The 15,296-nt window shown below is 37.8% G+C and overlaps 1 protein-coding gene across 1 annotated transcript in view; it reads right to left on the bottom strand.

The window, feature by feature from the left end:
• Positions 1-15,296, bottom strand: part of PDZRN4 (PDZ domain containing ring finger 4) — a 432,600-nt gene that overhangs the window by 15,777 nt on the left and 401,527 nt on the right. The window contains 2 exon segments of the mRNA XM_027542592.1: positions 4,425-4,487; positions 6,881-6,979. Of these exon segments, the coding sequence (XP_027398393.1) occupies positions 4,425-4,487; positions 6,881-6,979 (162 nt within the window).

Below are 15,296 nucleotides of genomic sequence, written 5' to 3'. Positions count from 1 at the left end.
CAATTACAAAGAGAAATCAGCCAAAACCCCACTTCAGGCCTAATCTCCTGTACATGCCTATGAGTGTGTATGTGTGTGTGTGTGTGTGTGTGTGTGTGGCTTCTCAGGTGGCACTAGTAGTAAAGAACCTCCCTACCAATGCAGGAGACATAAGAGATGAGTGTTCAATCCCTGGGTCAGGAAGATCCCCTGGAGGAGGATATGGCAACCCACTCCAGTATTTTTGCCTGGAGAACCCCATGGACAAAGGAGCCTAACAGGCTATAGTCTATAGGGCAGCAAAGAGTCAGACATGACTGAAGTAACTTGGTATGTGAATGTGTGTAAAAACTTAGAAGTCTAGAAGTGTCTTCATATAGCTTCGTTTTTGTTTAAATATGACAATTTTTAGGTTTTTCATGTCAGTGTACCATGGGCAGGTAGGCAACTAAAGTTTTTGGCATTCAACGAACTATAGGTGGTAGAATTTCTTATTTGAAAACCCAAAAATCTAAGCAAAAGAGGAAAGATTTATGTCAAATGTATTGATATTTCACTGTGAAAAAGAAGGCAAAGGAAGCATAGAGATACAGAGGTGAAACAATTAGAAATAGCAGGAAAATAGTTATCCAAAAAAAGCAAGTAAGAGTAGGAAGAAATGCTAAGGACCAGTTTAGGGCAGAGAAGGAAAGAACTGATTAGAGGTCTTACTGTTCCACTGTTTTGTTGCGCTTTTGCAGGGTTTTGTCAGGGAATAATCCTTAGAAACATGACTGACTTTTCTGGCCAAGATTAGAAAAATATATACTTACATGGAATACTATATGCTTACGATGCCAAAGAGAATGTGAGAATAGAACACTGTTTCCTTTAGATAGTCAATCATGTATGTGTCTTTAATTTTTCTCTCTGGCTCAGCACTACAATTTTGTTAAAGGACTTCCCCATATTAATTCCTGGGAACATGTCTGATACAACCAGTTTGTAGCCATAGCACAGCAAATAGACTGTCAAGCACTTGCAGAGGGAAAAAAAACACATGAGAGCTAGAATATGTTCTCATGAAGCTGGGTCATAGTTTCTCTTCTGTATGATCCCTACCTTCTATCAATAGTGTGTGAATACCCATGTGTGTGTGTGGGGCCACTGAGGAAGGTCCTCTAACATGTCAACTGAGCACTACAGTTAGAAAATTTTAGCCACACAATGAGGGCAGAGCCATAGAGGTACTATACTTAGGTCATTGTGAACAGGAAATTAAAATCACAATTGCTTCAACAAGATTCATTCAAATCAAAGCCAGCCAGGAAAGCTAAAGGATGAGAAGATATCCTCTCTTTCTGCTACTCTTATCTCCCTGGGAAAGGAGTCATTAATTGTTCATTACAGTGTATCCCATAATCTCCTTACCAGCCACACAGGAGCTATTTGTCTATGAGTACAATTTTGTCACGGTTTTCTTTAATATAATTTTACTATCACTCTTAAGACTTTTTGTTTCCTGTGTGTGCAGATAGAACTGAATTCTAGGCTTTTTAACGTGACAGGTATTTACTCATTAGATGTGACATATTTGTCACTGAATATAAACTAATCAGGCAAACCAAAGCACTTTATCAATCCTGCTGCTGTTTCAATGAACCAGCTCCATTACGGAATGCCTTATTATCCAGAAAAATTTTTATCTGATAACTTTAACTGCCCACAATATAGCCAAAAATAAGGAAGCGTCAGAACATGTGGTATGCAACTATGGAAACACAGGTACTCTACAACTGTTGAAGTCTACCTGCAGAACTAACAGGTGCCATTTCACTAATTGTATTTGTGTATTGTGTATCTAACTGTATTTTACTAACTGTACTTGGGATGTGGTGAGCTAGAAACTAGGCAGGGAGTCCGTGAGGCTGCAGTAGTGAATATGGGGTGTGGTGAGTAGAAGGTGAAAGGAAAAAGTGCCAGCTGGTAACAGCAGGAGGAAAATGACAAAACACAGAAAAAGTAGCCAATGGCTCAGACGGTAAAGCGTCTGCCTGCAGTGCAGGAGACCCGGGTTCGATTCCTGGGTCGGGAATATCCCCCGGAGAAGGAAATGGCAACCCACTCCAGCACTCTTGCCTGGAAAATCCCATTGACGGAGGAGCGTGATAGGCTACAGTCCATGGGGTCGCAAAGAATCGGACATGACTGAGCGACTTCACGACTTCACTAGGGTCACTTAATATCAGGGCACACAATCTTCCAGACCTTTCAGTCACTGAGCATTTTACTCCATTTTAGCATTGGGTGGTGAGAGCTGGGTATGATGTGACCCTCAGCATCAAAGGAAGGTTACATTCTTTTCAGTTGACTTAATTGAAGATATTAACAAAGTAAACAACACATTTAAAATGATTCATAAGTCAAATACTAACGAAATATTTTTGAAGCTTCATTATCCAGATGGCACACTAAAATACTATGCTTTTTATTAACGAGGATACATAGTTAAAGCTTTACTCCTCCATCTATTCTGGCACTCTACTGAATATCTGTGTTTCATCCCCTCATTTATTCATATGTGTGAAAGAGATATTGAAAATAGAGTAGCAGACAAGACTAAGTCTTCTTGATTCACTTTTCCTGCCCCTGAATTATCCAGTGAAGGACATATCCTATTTTGTTTAATCACAAAGGAGCTCACTAAAGTTGAAATGATATATTCTTGAAGTTTCCTGAGAACTAGTGGGACCATGAATAATCTCCAATTCTTTCCTAATTGGAGCTTTAGTAGAGGGTCCCTGATGAAAAAGGAGTTCTGTGGCCTCTCACTGGAGCAGGGAAGGAGTATGGAGAAGGGGTGTGATTTGGTGAGTGTCCCCCTAAAGAAAGTAAAGGAAACAGCAGAAGGCTGAGTAGGCCAGCCCTCTGGTATGGCACAGCTTTCTCACAACAATGCCACATTGTGCTGTCATCATCTGTGTTTGCAGCTGTCTTCCCAATTACACAGGGAGTTCCCCAAAGGCTGCCATGGCAGCTTGTTTATTTTAAAGCCCTGGTTCCAGGTAGAGTGTTGAATCCAAATGTATTGAATCAAAAGAAATATTTTTCAGGGGTTCATATCTAAGAAGGAGAAATGGGAATGATAGATATAACAACTAAAAGTTTTACAGAATATATCAACAGGTGGTAACTTCTTCAATGTGTCATTTGAGTCCTCCTTCCTGTTTTACAGGTGTGATCTGCTTCCCTGGTCGTTCAGATGGTAAAAAATCTACCTGCAATGCAGGAGACCAGGGTTCTATCCCTGGGTCAGGAAGATCTCCTGGAGAAAGAAATGGTTACCTACTCTAGTCCTTAGAGGAGGAAATGGCAACTCAAACCAGTATTCTTGCCTGAAAAAATTCCATGGACAGCGGAGCCTGACAGGCTGCAGTCCACAGGGTCGCAAAGAGTCGGACACAACTGAGTAACTGAACTGAACAGGAACCCACTCCAGTATTCTTGTCTGGAGAATTCTATAGACAGAGGAGCCTGGTGGGCTACTGTCCATGGCGTTGCAGTATCGAACATGATGGAGCGACTAACACTTTCATTTTTTTTTTTCTTTTTTCTGCAGCGAAATTCAAAGGCCTCTGTTCTTATTTTGGGGGTTAAATTGGATACAAGAGCTGGGGTGCTGTGTGTCTTCCTGCAGCCACTCTTTATGGGAAAGGACTCAAAAGTGACAAAGAGGGTCAAGGAAGATTTATGATAGAAACTTTGGCTTTCAAGGTTTTTCTTGATTTGGCTTGGAACTCTTTCCAGTTTATACATCTCCCATAAGGTGCTTACCATTTCTGTTGTTAAACTGAAATTCAGTCCATCTCTATGTTTTCACGTGTCCATCCTCCACCTGTCCTCAGCAACTCATTTGTAAATAGTTAAGACTTCATATTTCTAAACTTTCATCATAATGGAACACTGGGATCACTGTTTACCTAATTTATTGTGGAAAAGGCAGCAATAAATGCTGTTGATGCCAGTAACAACAGCAGTTCATGCTTATTACATACCATACACTTATTTCTGGCCATGTACTTATTACTCATTAAGCACATCACAGGCTTAATCACATCTAACCTTTGCCACCATATATTTTACTGTTATCATTCTTTAAGATGAGGAAACAGTCTTACAATGAGAAGTTAAGTAAAGCTTCCAAGTAAGTGATGGAGCTGGAAGCTGAAGCTGAGGTATCTGAGTCCAGAGATTATGTCTTACTAAAATTATTAGCTAATAATCCTTAATAAATGGCACTATCAATTTTTTTTAAAAAAAGGTTTGAATGATAGCTTTAGTTTTGTAGATGTTACTATCCATAAACAAAGGGAAATCATTTTCTCTAATATTTTTCAAGGTGTGAAATAAAATGAAAACTGTTGGACAGATAGAAGGAAACTAGAGAGAATAACTGCACCACGTACTTGCAAAATATGATCCCCTTCTCGAATTCGGCCGTCTTTTGCAGCGATGCTGTTTGGATCCACCTGTAAGGGAGAGGACACAGTGTCAGCTGGATATGCAATATCGTCCCCAGAAACTTAAATGTCTTTGTAAATATGGTTCATGTTTTTCTATTGAGTTATAGGGGGCATGCCAAATTTTTCTCTGTCAACTGATTCTAAAAATGTTAATGAGCTATTTTAGAATTAATCATAATAAAATTAAGGAGAACGACGCCCAATTTGATCTGTAGACCACTTTTCTCTCCCTCCCTCTCTTTCTTTCATTCTTCCTTTTATCCTTTCCCCCTTTTTTATTTTATTTTTTTTTTTTACAGTTGTTCACTCATTTCTGTATCCCAACTGTCAGATGTTGTTTTCAGCTGACATGATCCTCAGATGATGTTAATACCAGAATTCTCTGGACCCAGGAAATGTACTTTCTGCTAGGGTGATTTTTAAATCCTGCCTTAGCTGTCTGAGAAAACCTGATAGCTATATTCTTAAGTCCATACTTATTAAAGGGATTTCTGTGTTATGATCACACAAATTTATAAAGGGATTTATAATCTATGTAGCTCAAAAAGTGAAAAAAAAAATCCTACCCATGCAGATTATTACTAGACCCTACTTTACATGTAGGGTAAAGTATATTAACTATCATTTATTTTAGAATAAATAGATATTTAAAGCTCTTTTAAGAGCTTATCCACACTTTAATTGGCCAAACTTGAGTGATGACTTACTGTTCACGGGAGGTAATTTCATCTAGGACACATTTCACATGATGGCTTCCAATCATTTATTGGAGCTTATTCCAGCAAAGCCTTTTTTTTTTTTTTCTTTAAGCAAAATATTTCAAGTGTAGCATAAGCTTGATCCATCCTATCCAGATGTTAGATATTACTTTTCTAATTAGGTAGTACCACCCAATAAATGAGTTTTAAGTGATCAGTCAAGAACAAAAGATGCTCTTGTGGCTTTTCTTACTATTCCTGAAGCACAAAGTTCCAAAGCTGACATGTTTAAATTGTAAACAGAGACTTACCTAAAGGAAATGATGGATAATTAATTAATTGTATCCTATTTAGAAGCCATTCACAATTTAAAACTTTGTCTTCAGAACTATAATCAAACTATATTAAAATTCTGTATTTATTCTTCCATACATATTACAAAAGATAATTCTGCATATGTTGCCTTATACTTCCTCACCATAATCAGAGGGGTTTTCATAGTTGTTTATTTAAGAGAGGTATATATGCAAGTCAAATATTCTCTGGAAATTTTTTCACAGTAAGAACGAGTCAGTAGATTTTTTGGTAAAGTGATAAAGATTAACATTTATATTTATAGAGTTTCATAATTTTCTAAGTGCATTATCTTTTCCTAGTCTAAAACCTCTATGAAAGCAGTATTAAAAGCATTGTTGTATTGAATTTCTAGTTAAGGAAGCTGAAGCTTTGTAAGTTATATAATGTTTTCAAGGTCATGGCCAAGAAAATTTGAAATAGCACAGGAGAGCAATTAGTATTTAGTTTGTCTAACCTCTGGGTTCATGCACATACATATAATATGCATGATTTCACATATATATGTGTGTATACATATGCATATGCAGGAATTAGATAACATGTATACACATATGTGCTTGCGTGTACATATGTGATTTTTAATCATATCTGCATACATAATATCTTACTACTTCTCATAAAATGATTCTTTTGGGAGTTTCAAAAATCACCTATAATAATAAACTTATCTTCACTTTTTTTCAAAATAATTTAACACTGAAGGTATTTCACCTTTAAGTACTTCACTTTTTCAATTGAAGTATAGTTGATTTTATTCTTTTTCATATTCTTTTCCATTGTAACTTATTATAGGATATTGAATATAGTTCCCTGAGTCAATACCTCACTTTTTGAAAGTGATTATGTGGTTGAATAAAACAAACTAATGGATGCATTTCTTGGCTATGATATTCAAATTTATCAGTCTTCAGCAGAGTAAAATATTAGATTTTTTATTTAGATTTAAAATATTAGATGTGAATATTCGATTTAAAACAATTAGTTAATGTGATTGCTAACAAGTCAGATAAAAGACACAGCAGGAATGGAAGGACAAATATTTGCTGATCAAAAACTTTGCCTGACTTCCTGTATACTTATGGGACTTTATTCAAATTTAGACAATGTTACCATTTTTGCACTCTTTCTTACTAGGATTATGCAGTGAAAGCATCCACATTAAATAAACTGATAATAATTGCATTACTTGGGCAACATAATTTACTTCTTTAATTGAAAATGACAAGTATTGGAACATGGCCAGTTCTTCACATCAAGCCTCCCAAGGATTTTCTCATTGTGAGTCATTTCACTCCATTGCTCGCTGTCTGCCTCCCCTAATCTCTCTTCCATGCCATTTCTTACCTTGCTGACATAAATGCCGGTGTCTTCTTCATCATCCGTTCGGTAACAGACTGTCAGACCCAGCTTCTCTTGACTGCTAACACGACACAACTCGACCTCCTGGGAGAAAAACACAGAGACCGACATTTATCTCAAAGAGAAATCCCACAGCAGGATGCAGAACTCACTGACATTCTCTGGGTCATCCTGGGATGTTTTCACAACTATTACCTGACATTTGAATTAACCTATGGTACCAAAATCCTCAAAACTCACTCCCAACATATATATCTGTATGATCAGGCCAACATTTAAAATTTTCATTATAAAGCTGGAGATGCACATTTTTTTGCATTGTCATAAAACAAAAAACTCACAAATGATGTTCAAATAAAATATATATAAATCAATAATGTGGAATCAAGAAAATACTTGAGAATGTCAATGTAGGTAGCAAAATGTTTATAAAACTATTCAGAGTTCCTGTCTTTTTATTTTAATAAAACAAAATAAAATTAAAATAAAAAAGAACTGGACTCTGCATCAATTCTTCTTTTGAGTTCTATATATGATGATAATCAGAGTTTTGTGTAGCTAGGCCAAGGTTTTCTATTATCTTCTAACAACTCTCAGCCTTGGAAAGAAATGGGTTCATCCAGGCTGCAGCAAGAGACATCAACAGTCATATGGGCAGAGGCAATGATTCAAAATGCAGCAGTAAATGAACAAGGAATCACATTTACTGAAACACATGGCTAAGGGGCTTGAAATGTCAGTCCTTAGGTAATGTATATTGAATCTGTTTCCTGATTTATGTTCAGTAAAATAATAATAAATTTCAGTGTATTTCATTTTTATATAATGAAATAGACTTGTACTGCTCTCAGAAGCAGATGACTTTAGAATAAATTGCATAATTCCAAACAGTAAAACACCAATTGGTGCTCTTATCATGGAGAACGTGTTCCTATTGGATGGAGCATATAAGGCCCCTTAGTAAATAATCAGATGAGGAAGAGCAGAATAAATTTAAACTGGAAATAACCAAATGACCAAATCTAGACCAAGTTTCTAAAACTCAGGTTTTGTGGGAGTTATGCATTTGTCTGTCTTGCTTAATACTCTTTTTCACTAGGGCCTAGAACAGGGCCAGTCTCAGTGTGGGATCTCAGTCCATGATGGTTGAAGGATAACGGCTTTTATTTCAAAACATGTCTGAGTGTAAACCAATTTTTTTTGTAAACCAATAATCAATCTTTCCTATTTAATTGGAGATAGATTTTGTGTGCATGCATTGAGTGTGTGTGTGTGTGTGTGTGTGTGTGTGTGTGTGTGTGTATGTGAATGAAGGGAATAAAGTTTAATATGGTATCCATTATCTCAAGTAGTTACCAGGACTAAATAAAGAGATACTCACTCAATTTCAAATTAGAGGATATTTCCAGTACACGCTGCTACATTTAAAGAAATATCTTCCATTTTAAATTTGTATTTCACTGAAGGACTTGTCATTGGAAAATAACCATTTATTTTAATGACATACTACAAACCATATGTTTCTACTTGCCATAGGTAAATCCTTAACAAGGATAGGCTGTCATAAGCTCCAGTGACCAACAATTTCACAGCTAACAGCAAATAAAAGAAAATTTAAATCATGCATCTTGAGACATGTACTACAAATTGGTGAAGTACATGAAACCATGACCAATGCTGACTTTCCAGCTGGTGGACAAAGATACTCTAAATTACACTACAGGACTTAAAAAGGGCATGGCATATGCTGAACAACAACAAAAAAACTCTTTTCACCTAGAGGAAAAATAGGAAACAGTGACACGTTTTATCACCAGCAGCAAAAAGTATACACTCATGAAGGGCATTTTCAAAACTGGCAACAATTAATGCCTCCAGAGGGAAAGAATACTTGACTAAAACTGTAACATTATGAAGGAATTACAGCAACAAAAGAGCTCTAATTACAGCAATGAAGTATATACAGTTAAGGAGTAAAGAAGTTTGTGATTCCTAAGAGGCCTACAAGGAAATCTAAACATCCCATAAAGAACTTATGGGATGAAAGTGGGAACTTAAAATTAAAGCAAATGTGGAGCTGAAATCCATTGACTTTCTTTGTCCTTTCCAACAGCACAAGAGAAACACCCCACGTTGCGGGAAGTCATCTCCGGAGGGAAGTGTTCTTTTTCTGAGTGTTTTCTCTGCATTCTCAATGGTGTACTATTGTTTTGGTGTTTGTTTAAAAGACGCATATCTAAATATCCTGTAATAAATGTGGAACCAATCTATTAAAACAAAAAGGGTAAAATCACCCATACAATATCAATATTGCAAACCATTTAATAAGAATCACAAGGAAACGGAGATCTGAGAAACCAAGGTCATGTTGAATCTAAGCAAAATTGTGAAGCAGGCCTCGAAATTACCCACAGCACCTTTGTTTTCAATAACATCTCCTCCCCTGCCCTTTTAAGATCCTGGACACCCTGCTTCTATTTCTTTAGCTTCCTGAAGTTCCTAAGGTCTGCTTACCTAGGAAGCCATCGGTATTCAGGTTTGTCATCCTAATTACCTCCTAGCAAAACCTGGCCCTTGGTATCATCTTCCATTATCTCACAAGTAGCTCTTGAGAGATAAAGACAATTGATAATAAATATTTCCTAAGGGGATCATTATTAATAATTTTTTAAAATGTTGTCCCATCCAGTGTTTGGTTTACACCAATAAAGACTGAGCATACAATTCTTATTAGAAGCCTTAATTCAAAGGACTGAACTTATGGAAGTAAGATTCCAGGCTCTGAAGAAGACTCAAGTGAGATTTCCTGCAGCCCACAAACCACCTAACACCAGCCTCAAGAGTGGACTTGCAATTCTTTCTTTGGTTGAGAATGTTTCAGGTGTTGCATATTTCATATTGGTACACAGAAGCATACACTTTAGAATCAAAGTTTCTTTAATTCTATGACCAAATAATTTATAAGCCGCTAGCAGCTGTAGACCATTTTGTTTGTACGAGGCAAAGGTGGCATTGTAAAGGCTGCTTATCTGAAAGGAATCCTCTAGCCCAGGTTTCATTTAGTATTCTCTTCACAATGCACACAGGCCTCTGACTTCTGAAGAAACAACCTCCTGGTAATAGAGAATGTTTTCCCTAACAACTTTCATGCCTTTCCCTCTGTCACAAGGAAGCTGTTTGATGAAAAACATAAAAGTGAAATGCTATCTCTGTACATTTTCTTCACGAAGACAATTCTCGGGCATCTACAAATCAAAGCCAAGCCCGCCTGGATGGCACTGCCAACCATCCATAATGCATTTGCAACTAGAGTGGAAGAATCACTTCATACACCTGGTGAAACCACATTAATTTTGGCTTAAATGTGCTTTAAGATCTTACGTTCTGGGAATATGTATAATCCCTTAAAAAAATCATGCCATCATATTTAATCCTGTGAGAAATTGATTATGAAGGTTGAGGGGGGAGTAAGAGATTAAAGTTAGTTAGTAGAGTTTACTGTGAAACATCCTTTGAATTGTAGAAAGAATGGGATTTTTATATAAATTGGTTGCACTACAGTGCTGTGAAAATTTTATATTTTTATGATTCAGTCTCAGGTGGAACAAGGAAGTTAAAAAAAAATAAACACACTTTTCCTTTTTGGGTGGAATTCTCGTATTGGAAGATCTGAGGCTTGAAGCTGCCTGCAATGTCCTTTTATTGGACTATAATTGCTTTACAATGTTGTGTTAGTTTCTGCTGTACAACAATGTGAATTTAAGCAAATTGTTTCTACACTCTAGAGAGCTTGAGGCCCATGGCATGACTGAGAAAATTCAGAGGCAATCAGTACTACGGGGCTTCCACTGAGGCTCAGTGGTAAAGAATCCACCTATAATACAGGAGCTGCATGAGACATGGGTTCGATCCTTGGGTCGGGAAGATCGCCTGGAGGAGGGCACAGCTACCCACTCTAGTATTCTTGCCTGGAGAATCCCATGGACAGAGGAGCCTGGCAGGCTGCAGTCCATAGGCTCACAGAGTCGGACATGACTGAAGCAACTTAGCACAGCACGGCAATCAGTACTACACAAGTCAGAATGAAAACCAGGGCTAGACAGGATGGTCACCAATACCAGTTGACAATCCAGAGATGGGGTCTAGTGTGTTCAGTTTTCTTTTAATTTTATTTCCTTTTTATTTATAAGACAACATGTGCTGTGTTGTGCTTAGTTGCTCAGTAATGTCCAACTCTTTCTGATCCCATGGACTGTAGCCCGCAAGGCTCCTCTGTCCATGGGGCATTCTCCAGGCAAGAATACTGGAGTGGGTTGCCATGCCCTCCTCCAGGAGATCTTCCCAACCCAGTGAGAGAACCCAGGTCTCCCTCAATGTAGGCAGATTCTTTGCCATCTGAACTACCAGGGAAGCCCAAGAATACTGGAGTGGGTAGCTTATCCCTTCTTCAGGGGAACATCATGACGCATGAATTGAACCGGGGCCTCCTGAATTGCAGGCAGATTTTTTACCAGCTGAGTTACTTGGGAAGCCCCATAAGACAACGTATCAACTATTTTATCAACTTAGCTTTAATCATATATAACTTTCTTAAATTTTGTAGTGTTGTTTACTAACTAGTGAAGTACCACACTTAGTTGTTCCAAGAAGATCTTTATTTAAAATGAATTAAGTGGGAAATATGAAAACTTTAACCTCTACATCCATGAGAAGCTTAGATACTCTACTATGGAAAAATTGTTTCGATTCACTATCTCCTGGATAGTGAAAATCAGGAACAAAGTTCAATAAGAAATAAACAAAAAACCTCCTGAAATACTCAATTTGCTGTCACATTTCAGGTTTGGACACCTCAACTCTAAACATTCATACAAATTACTGCAACTAGTAACTAAGTCTGGAGAAGGCAATGGCAACCCACTCCAGTACTCTTGCCTGGAGAATCCCATGGACGGAGGAGCCTGGTAGGCTGCAGTCCATGGGGTCGCTAGGAGTCGGGCACGACTGAGCAACTTCACTTTCACTTTCACTTTCATGCACTGGAGAAGGAAATGGCAACCCACTCCAGTGTTCTTGCCTGGAGAATCCCAGGGACAGGGGAGCCTGGTGGGCTGCTGTCTATGGGGTCGCAGAGTCAGACATGACTGAAGCAACTTAGCAGCAGCAGCAGCAGCAGCAGCAGCAGTGACTAAACCACATTTTGTAGAGATGTTAGGATAAAAGTGAAACACATGGTCTTGTCTTTGCATTGACACCTTTATCTCACCACTGAGATGAAGTGAATGGTTGGTGAGGACTCAACCACTTTCCCTTCTTGATGATGATGTTGCAAAATATAGGCAGTATTTAGCCCCCAGTTTCCTTGTTCTTAGAGACTTTCTCTTTCTGGATCCTTTGAGAAATAAAGGTGCCACATTTTCCTTGACCCAGACTGTCTCCTTCTCGTGGCCTCTGAATTGCCTTAGGAAGTCTTAAATTACCCATTTGGAATAAATTCTACACCTTAACAAAGAAAAAGATGTTAATTTTACTTACACTTTTAACTGAGGAAGGGAATGGATTCATGAGGCCAGTAATTGAGCCCATGTCATGAAATCTGGACCAGAAATAGAAATGGGAAACTTAACATCAAGGTGAGTGTGAGAAGTGGTTTGTTTCATTCTGCTCTGTCAGTTACAGAGTCAGGCCAGCTTCATGCACACCTGTCCTTTAATGGGCTTTCACTCAGCCCTGCTCTGTCTGCATCAAAGCACAAAGACAGGGGAGGAAATCACAGAGACATGCTGGTTACATCAGACATGTTTTTCCCCTTATTTTGAGCTTGTGCCTTTTGAGAAAGCTGCACTCGTTTTTAGATATTAGGATCATATAGTTTACCTTTGTAACCCTTGGTTTTTCAGAGTGGACACTTGAGATTTGAACAAAACATTAAATGATCACTTATTAGCTTATAAATGGCAGCAATGCTAAATATCCATAGTCATTTTTTGTCTATGTTTTGTGATTTGTACGTTAGCTCTTGGCTGGTCTCCATCAAAATAATTCAACATATCGTAGCAATCTATGGAAAAGACTACTCCAAAATGTTATCTCCATAGTTGCTTTACTTCTAAATTATCCACTTTAGCATTTCATGCTCTGATCAGCTCAGATACTCTTCCATTCCCACTCCAGCATTTGTGCTCTCTCAGGGGACCTTGAACTAGTTGACTTTTCACTATCAATAATTCCCTTATGCCCTCTCCTCTCTCCTTGCCCAGCTTGAAACTGCAGTTAGTAATGATACTCTTTTAAAATTCCAGAACCCCCTCATTGTTCTCTGCCTTCACCGTATCACCCAGCAAAGGTCAATCACTGTTAAGCCCAACTGTTCACTCCCTTGGGTTTTCACCTAAATGGCTGCAGTATGGTCCTGGAGGAAAAGGCACAGTCATGCAGACCACATGGACTGCTTTCACTGTAAATTCATTCCCACAAAACTCAAATGGGCCATCAACACTGGTAGACAATCCCATATGCTTCCCTTGTGAAGCTGCTCTTCTTTCTTCATAATTTTTCCAATAAAATATGCCCACTCGCAGCTGATGGCCTCCCATCATACTTCACAGGATACTAAGAGATTCTTATTATGTCAACTTTGCACTCTCCCAGATGAGTATTTTGCACTCCCTTTCTCTACAACTGTGCTATGGTGTCTTCTCTCTCTCAACTCATAGCCAATCATTCTATTTCACACTTTGTGGGGAAAAAAAATAATCCATGAGATGGAAACTGCTACATCTTCTCTCCATTCAGCATATTAATCTAAATTCATCTGTATCCACCCTGTAGAGTAGAAACCCCACAATAATGATGATCCACTCTAGGTTGAGGGTAACTGACAGAATCAAATAAAAAATCTTGGAAGACATAATAGAATAGACTTGGTGTTCACCAAGCCTGAATTCCCAAGCAGAGAATTTTGACCAGAGATAGGGAAAGCATGACATGTTAGATGAGCTTTAAGTAGTTAATGGATGTGAAGCTAAGGGTTGAAGATTGGAGTGGGTGAGAGTTCATGGTGAAAAATAAAACTGGAAAAGTGGCAAGATCATGGAACAATGACTACACTATATTAAGTAATTAGATCTGCAAAAAAGTAAAGAAGACTAACTGAAAAGGAACTAACATAGTCTGATTTGCAGTTTGGAAAATGGCTACAGCAGTAGCTTGGCCCATGAGTTGTAGGGGTTAAGAGATGAGCACACAAGTGGGGAATGTTATCAACACATGAAGGAGAAGGTAAGGGTTTGAATGCCAACTATGTCAGTCCTTAAACACTGTTACTTTTATTGTTGAAGAAAATGAAGCTTAGAGATAAGTTAAGTAACTTGCCCAGAGACATGCATTTAAGTCAGAGGCAGAGCTGAGATTCAAGTCCTAATTGAAGGAGTCAACTTCAGTTCTCAACAGCTCCTTCCTCTGTTTCCATATATAACTCGTTCTCATTTTTCTGTTTCCAGCTTAAATAATATCCTGGGTAGTGCCCCTCTCCATCACTCTTTCTAAAGCAGGGTCTTTAAAGTTCTGTACAGAAATTTCACCGATGCTTAGAAACCTCTTGACAACTATGATTATTTATTCATTTTTATTAGCAAATTTCTGTTTTGTTAGATTGCTTACTTTTTATTGTCTGTTCCCTTTACTATCGTATAAGCAGGTATTTTATGTAGTGTTTTTCATATCCCACAAGCCTTAGATATGAATCAAACTCTTGAGGACAGTGCCATGCCATCTTCATTGCATTCCTAATGCCAGCAAAATCTGGGAACTTATGAGAAGACCCACAGGCATCTTTTGGATGAGCTACCTACTATTGTGAAGTTGGATATAGACTATAATTGCTTTGGCATATTTGTGCCTCAGTATAATTGTATTTAATTAAGTAGAATATATTCAGAAAACTGTTCAAACAATAAATGTGACTTATTCTCTTATAATCTCTGCCAACAAAATAATCAGAGTGAGCTGGAAAAATAAAGCAAAATTAACTATAAAGTACAAATTCTAAGAATTTCTCTAGCACACTTAGTGTGTATTCACTTTATTCACCTGATACTTTCTTAACACCTGCTATGTACCAAGGCCCATATTTAGCACTGGAAACTTTTATATACCAAACATTGTGATAAATGTTTTGGGAATAATGTCACATTTAGTTTTATAAAAATATGATAGGCTAATATAGTGCATTGTAGTTATTTATGATCCTACCAGCATTCAATTACTTTCTTTTCGGAAACATTAACCCATATTTCTTGTGCAGAATTGCATCTTCTTCTTTCTTTATCTGCTTGTTTATTCAATGCTGATTTCAGCTTTGGGAGCAGTCATGTGACCCAGATATCAGTCAATGAGTGTA

The sequence above is a fragment of the Bos indicus x Bos taurus genome, chromosome 5 (genome assembly GCF_003369695.1).
Source record: "Bos indicus x Bos taurus breed Angus x Brahman F1 hybrid chromosome 5, Bos_hybrid_MaternalHap_v2.0, whole genome shotgun sequence".
Lineage (NCBI taxonomy): Eukaryota > Metazoa > Chordata > Mammalia > Artiodactyla > Bovidae > Bos > Bos indicus x Bos taurus.
Note: the sequence above shows the minus strand (reverse complement) of the source record. Positions and strands in the feature narration are given on the sequence as shown.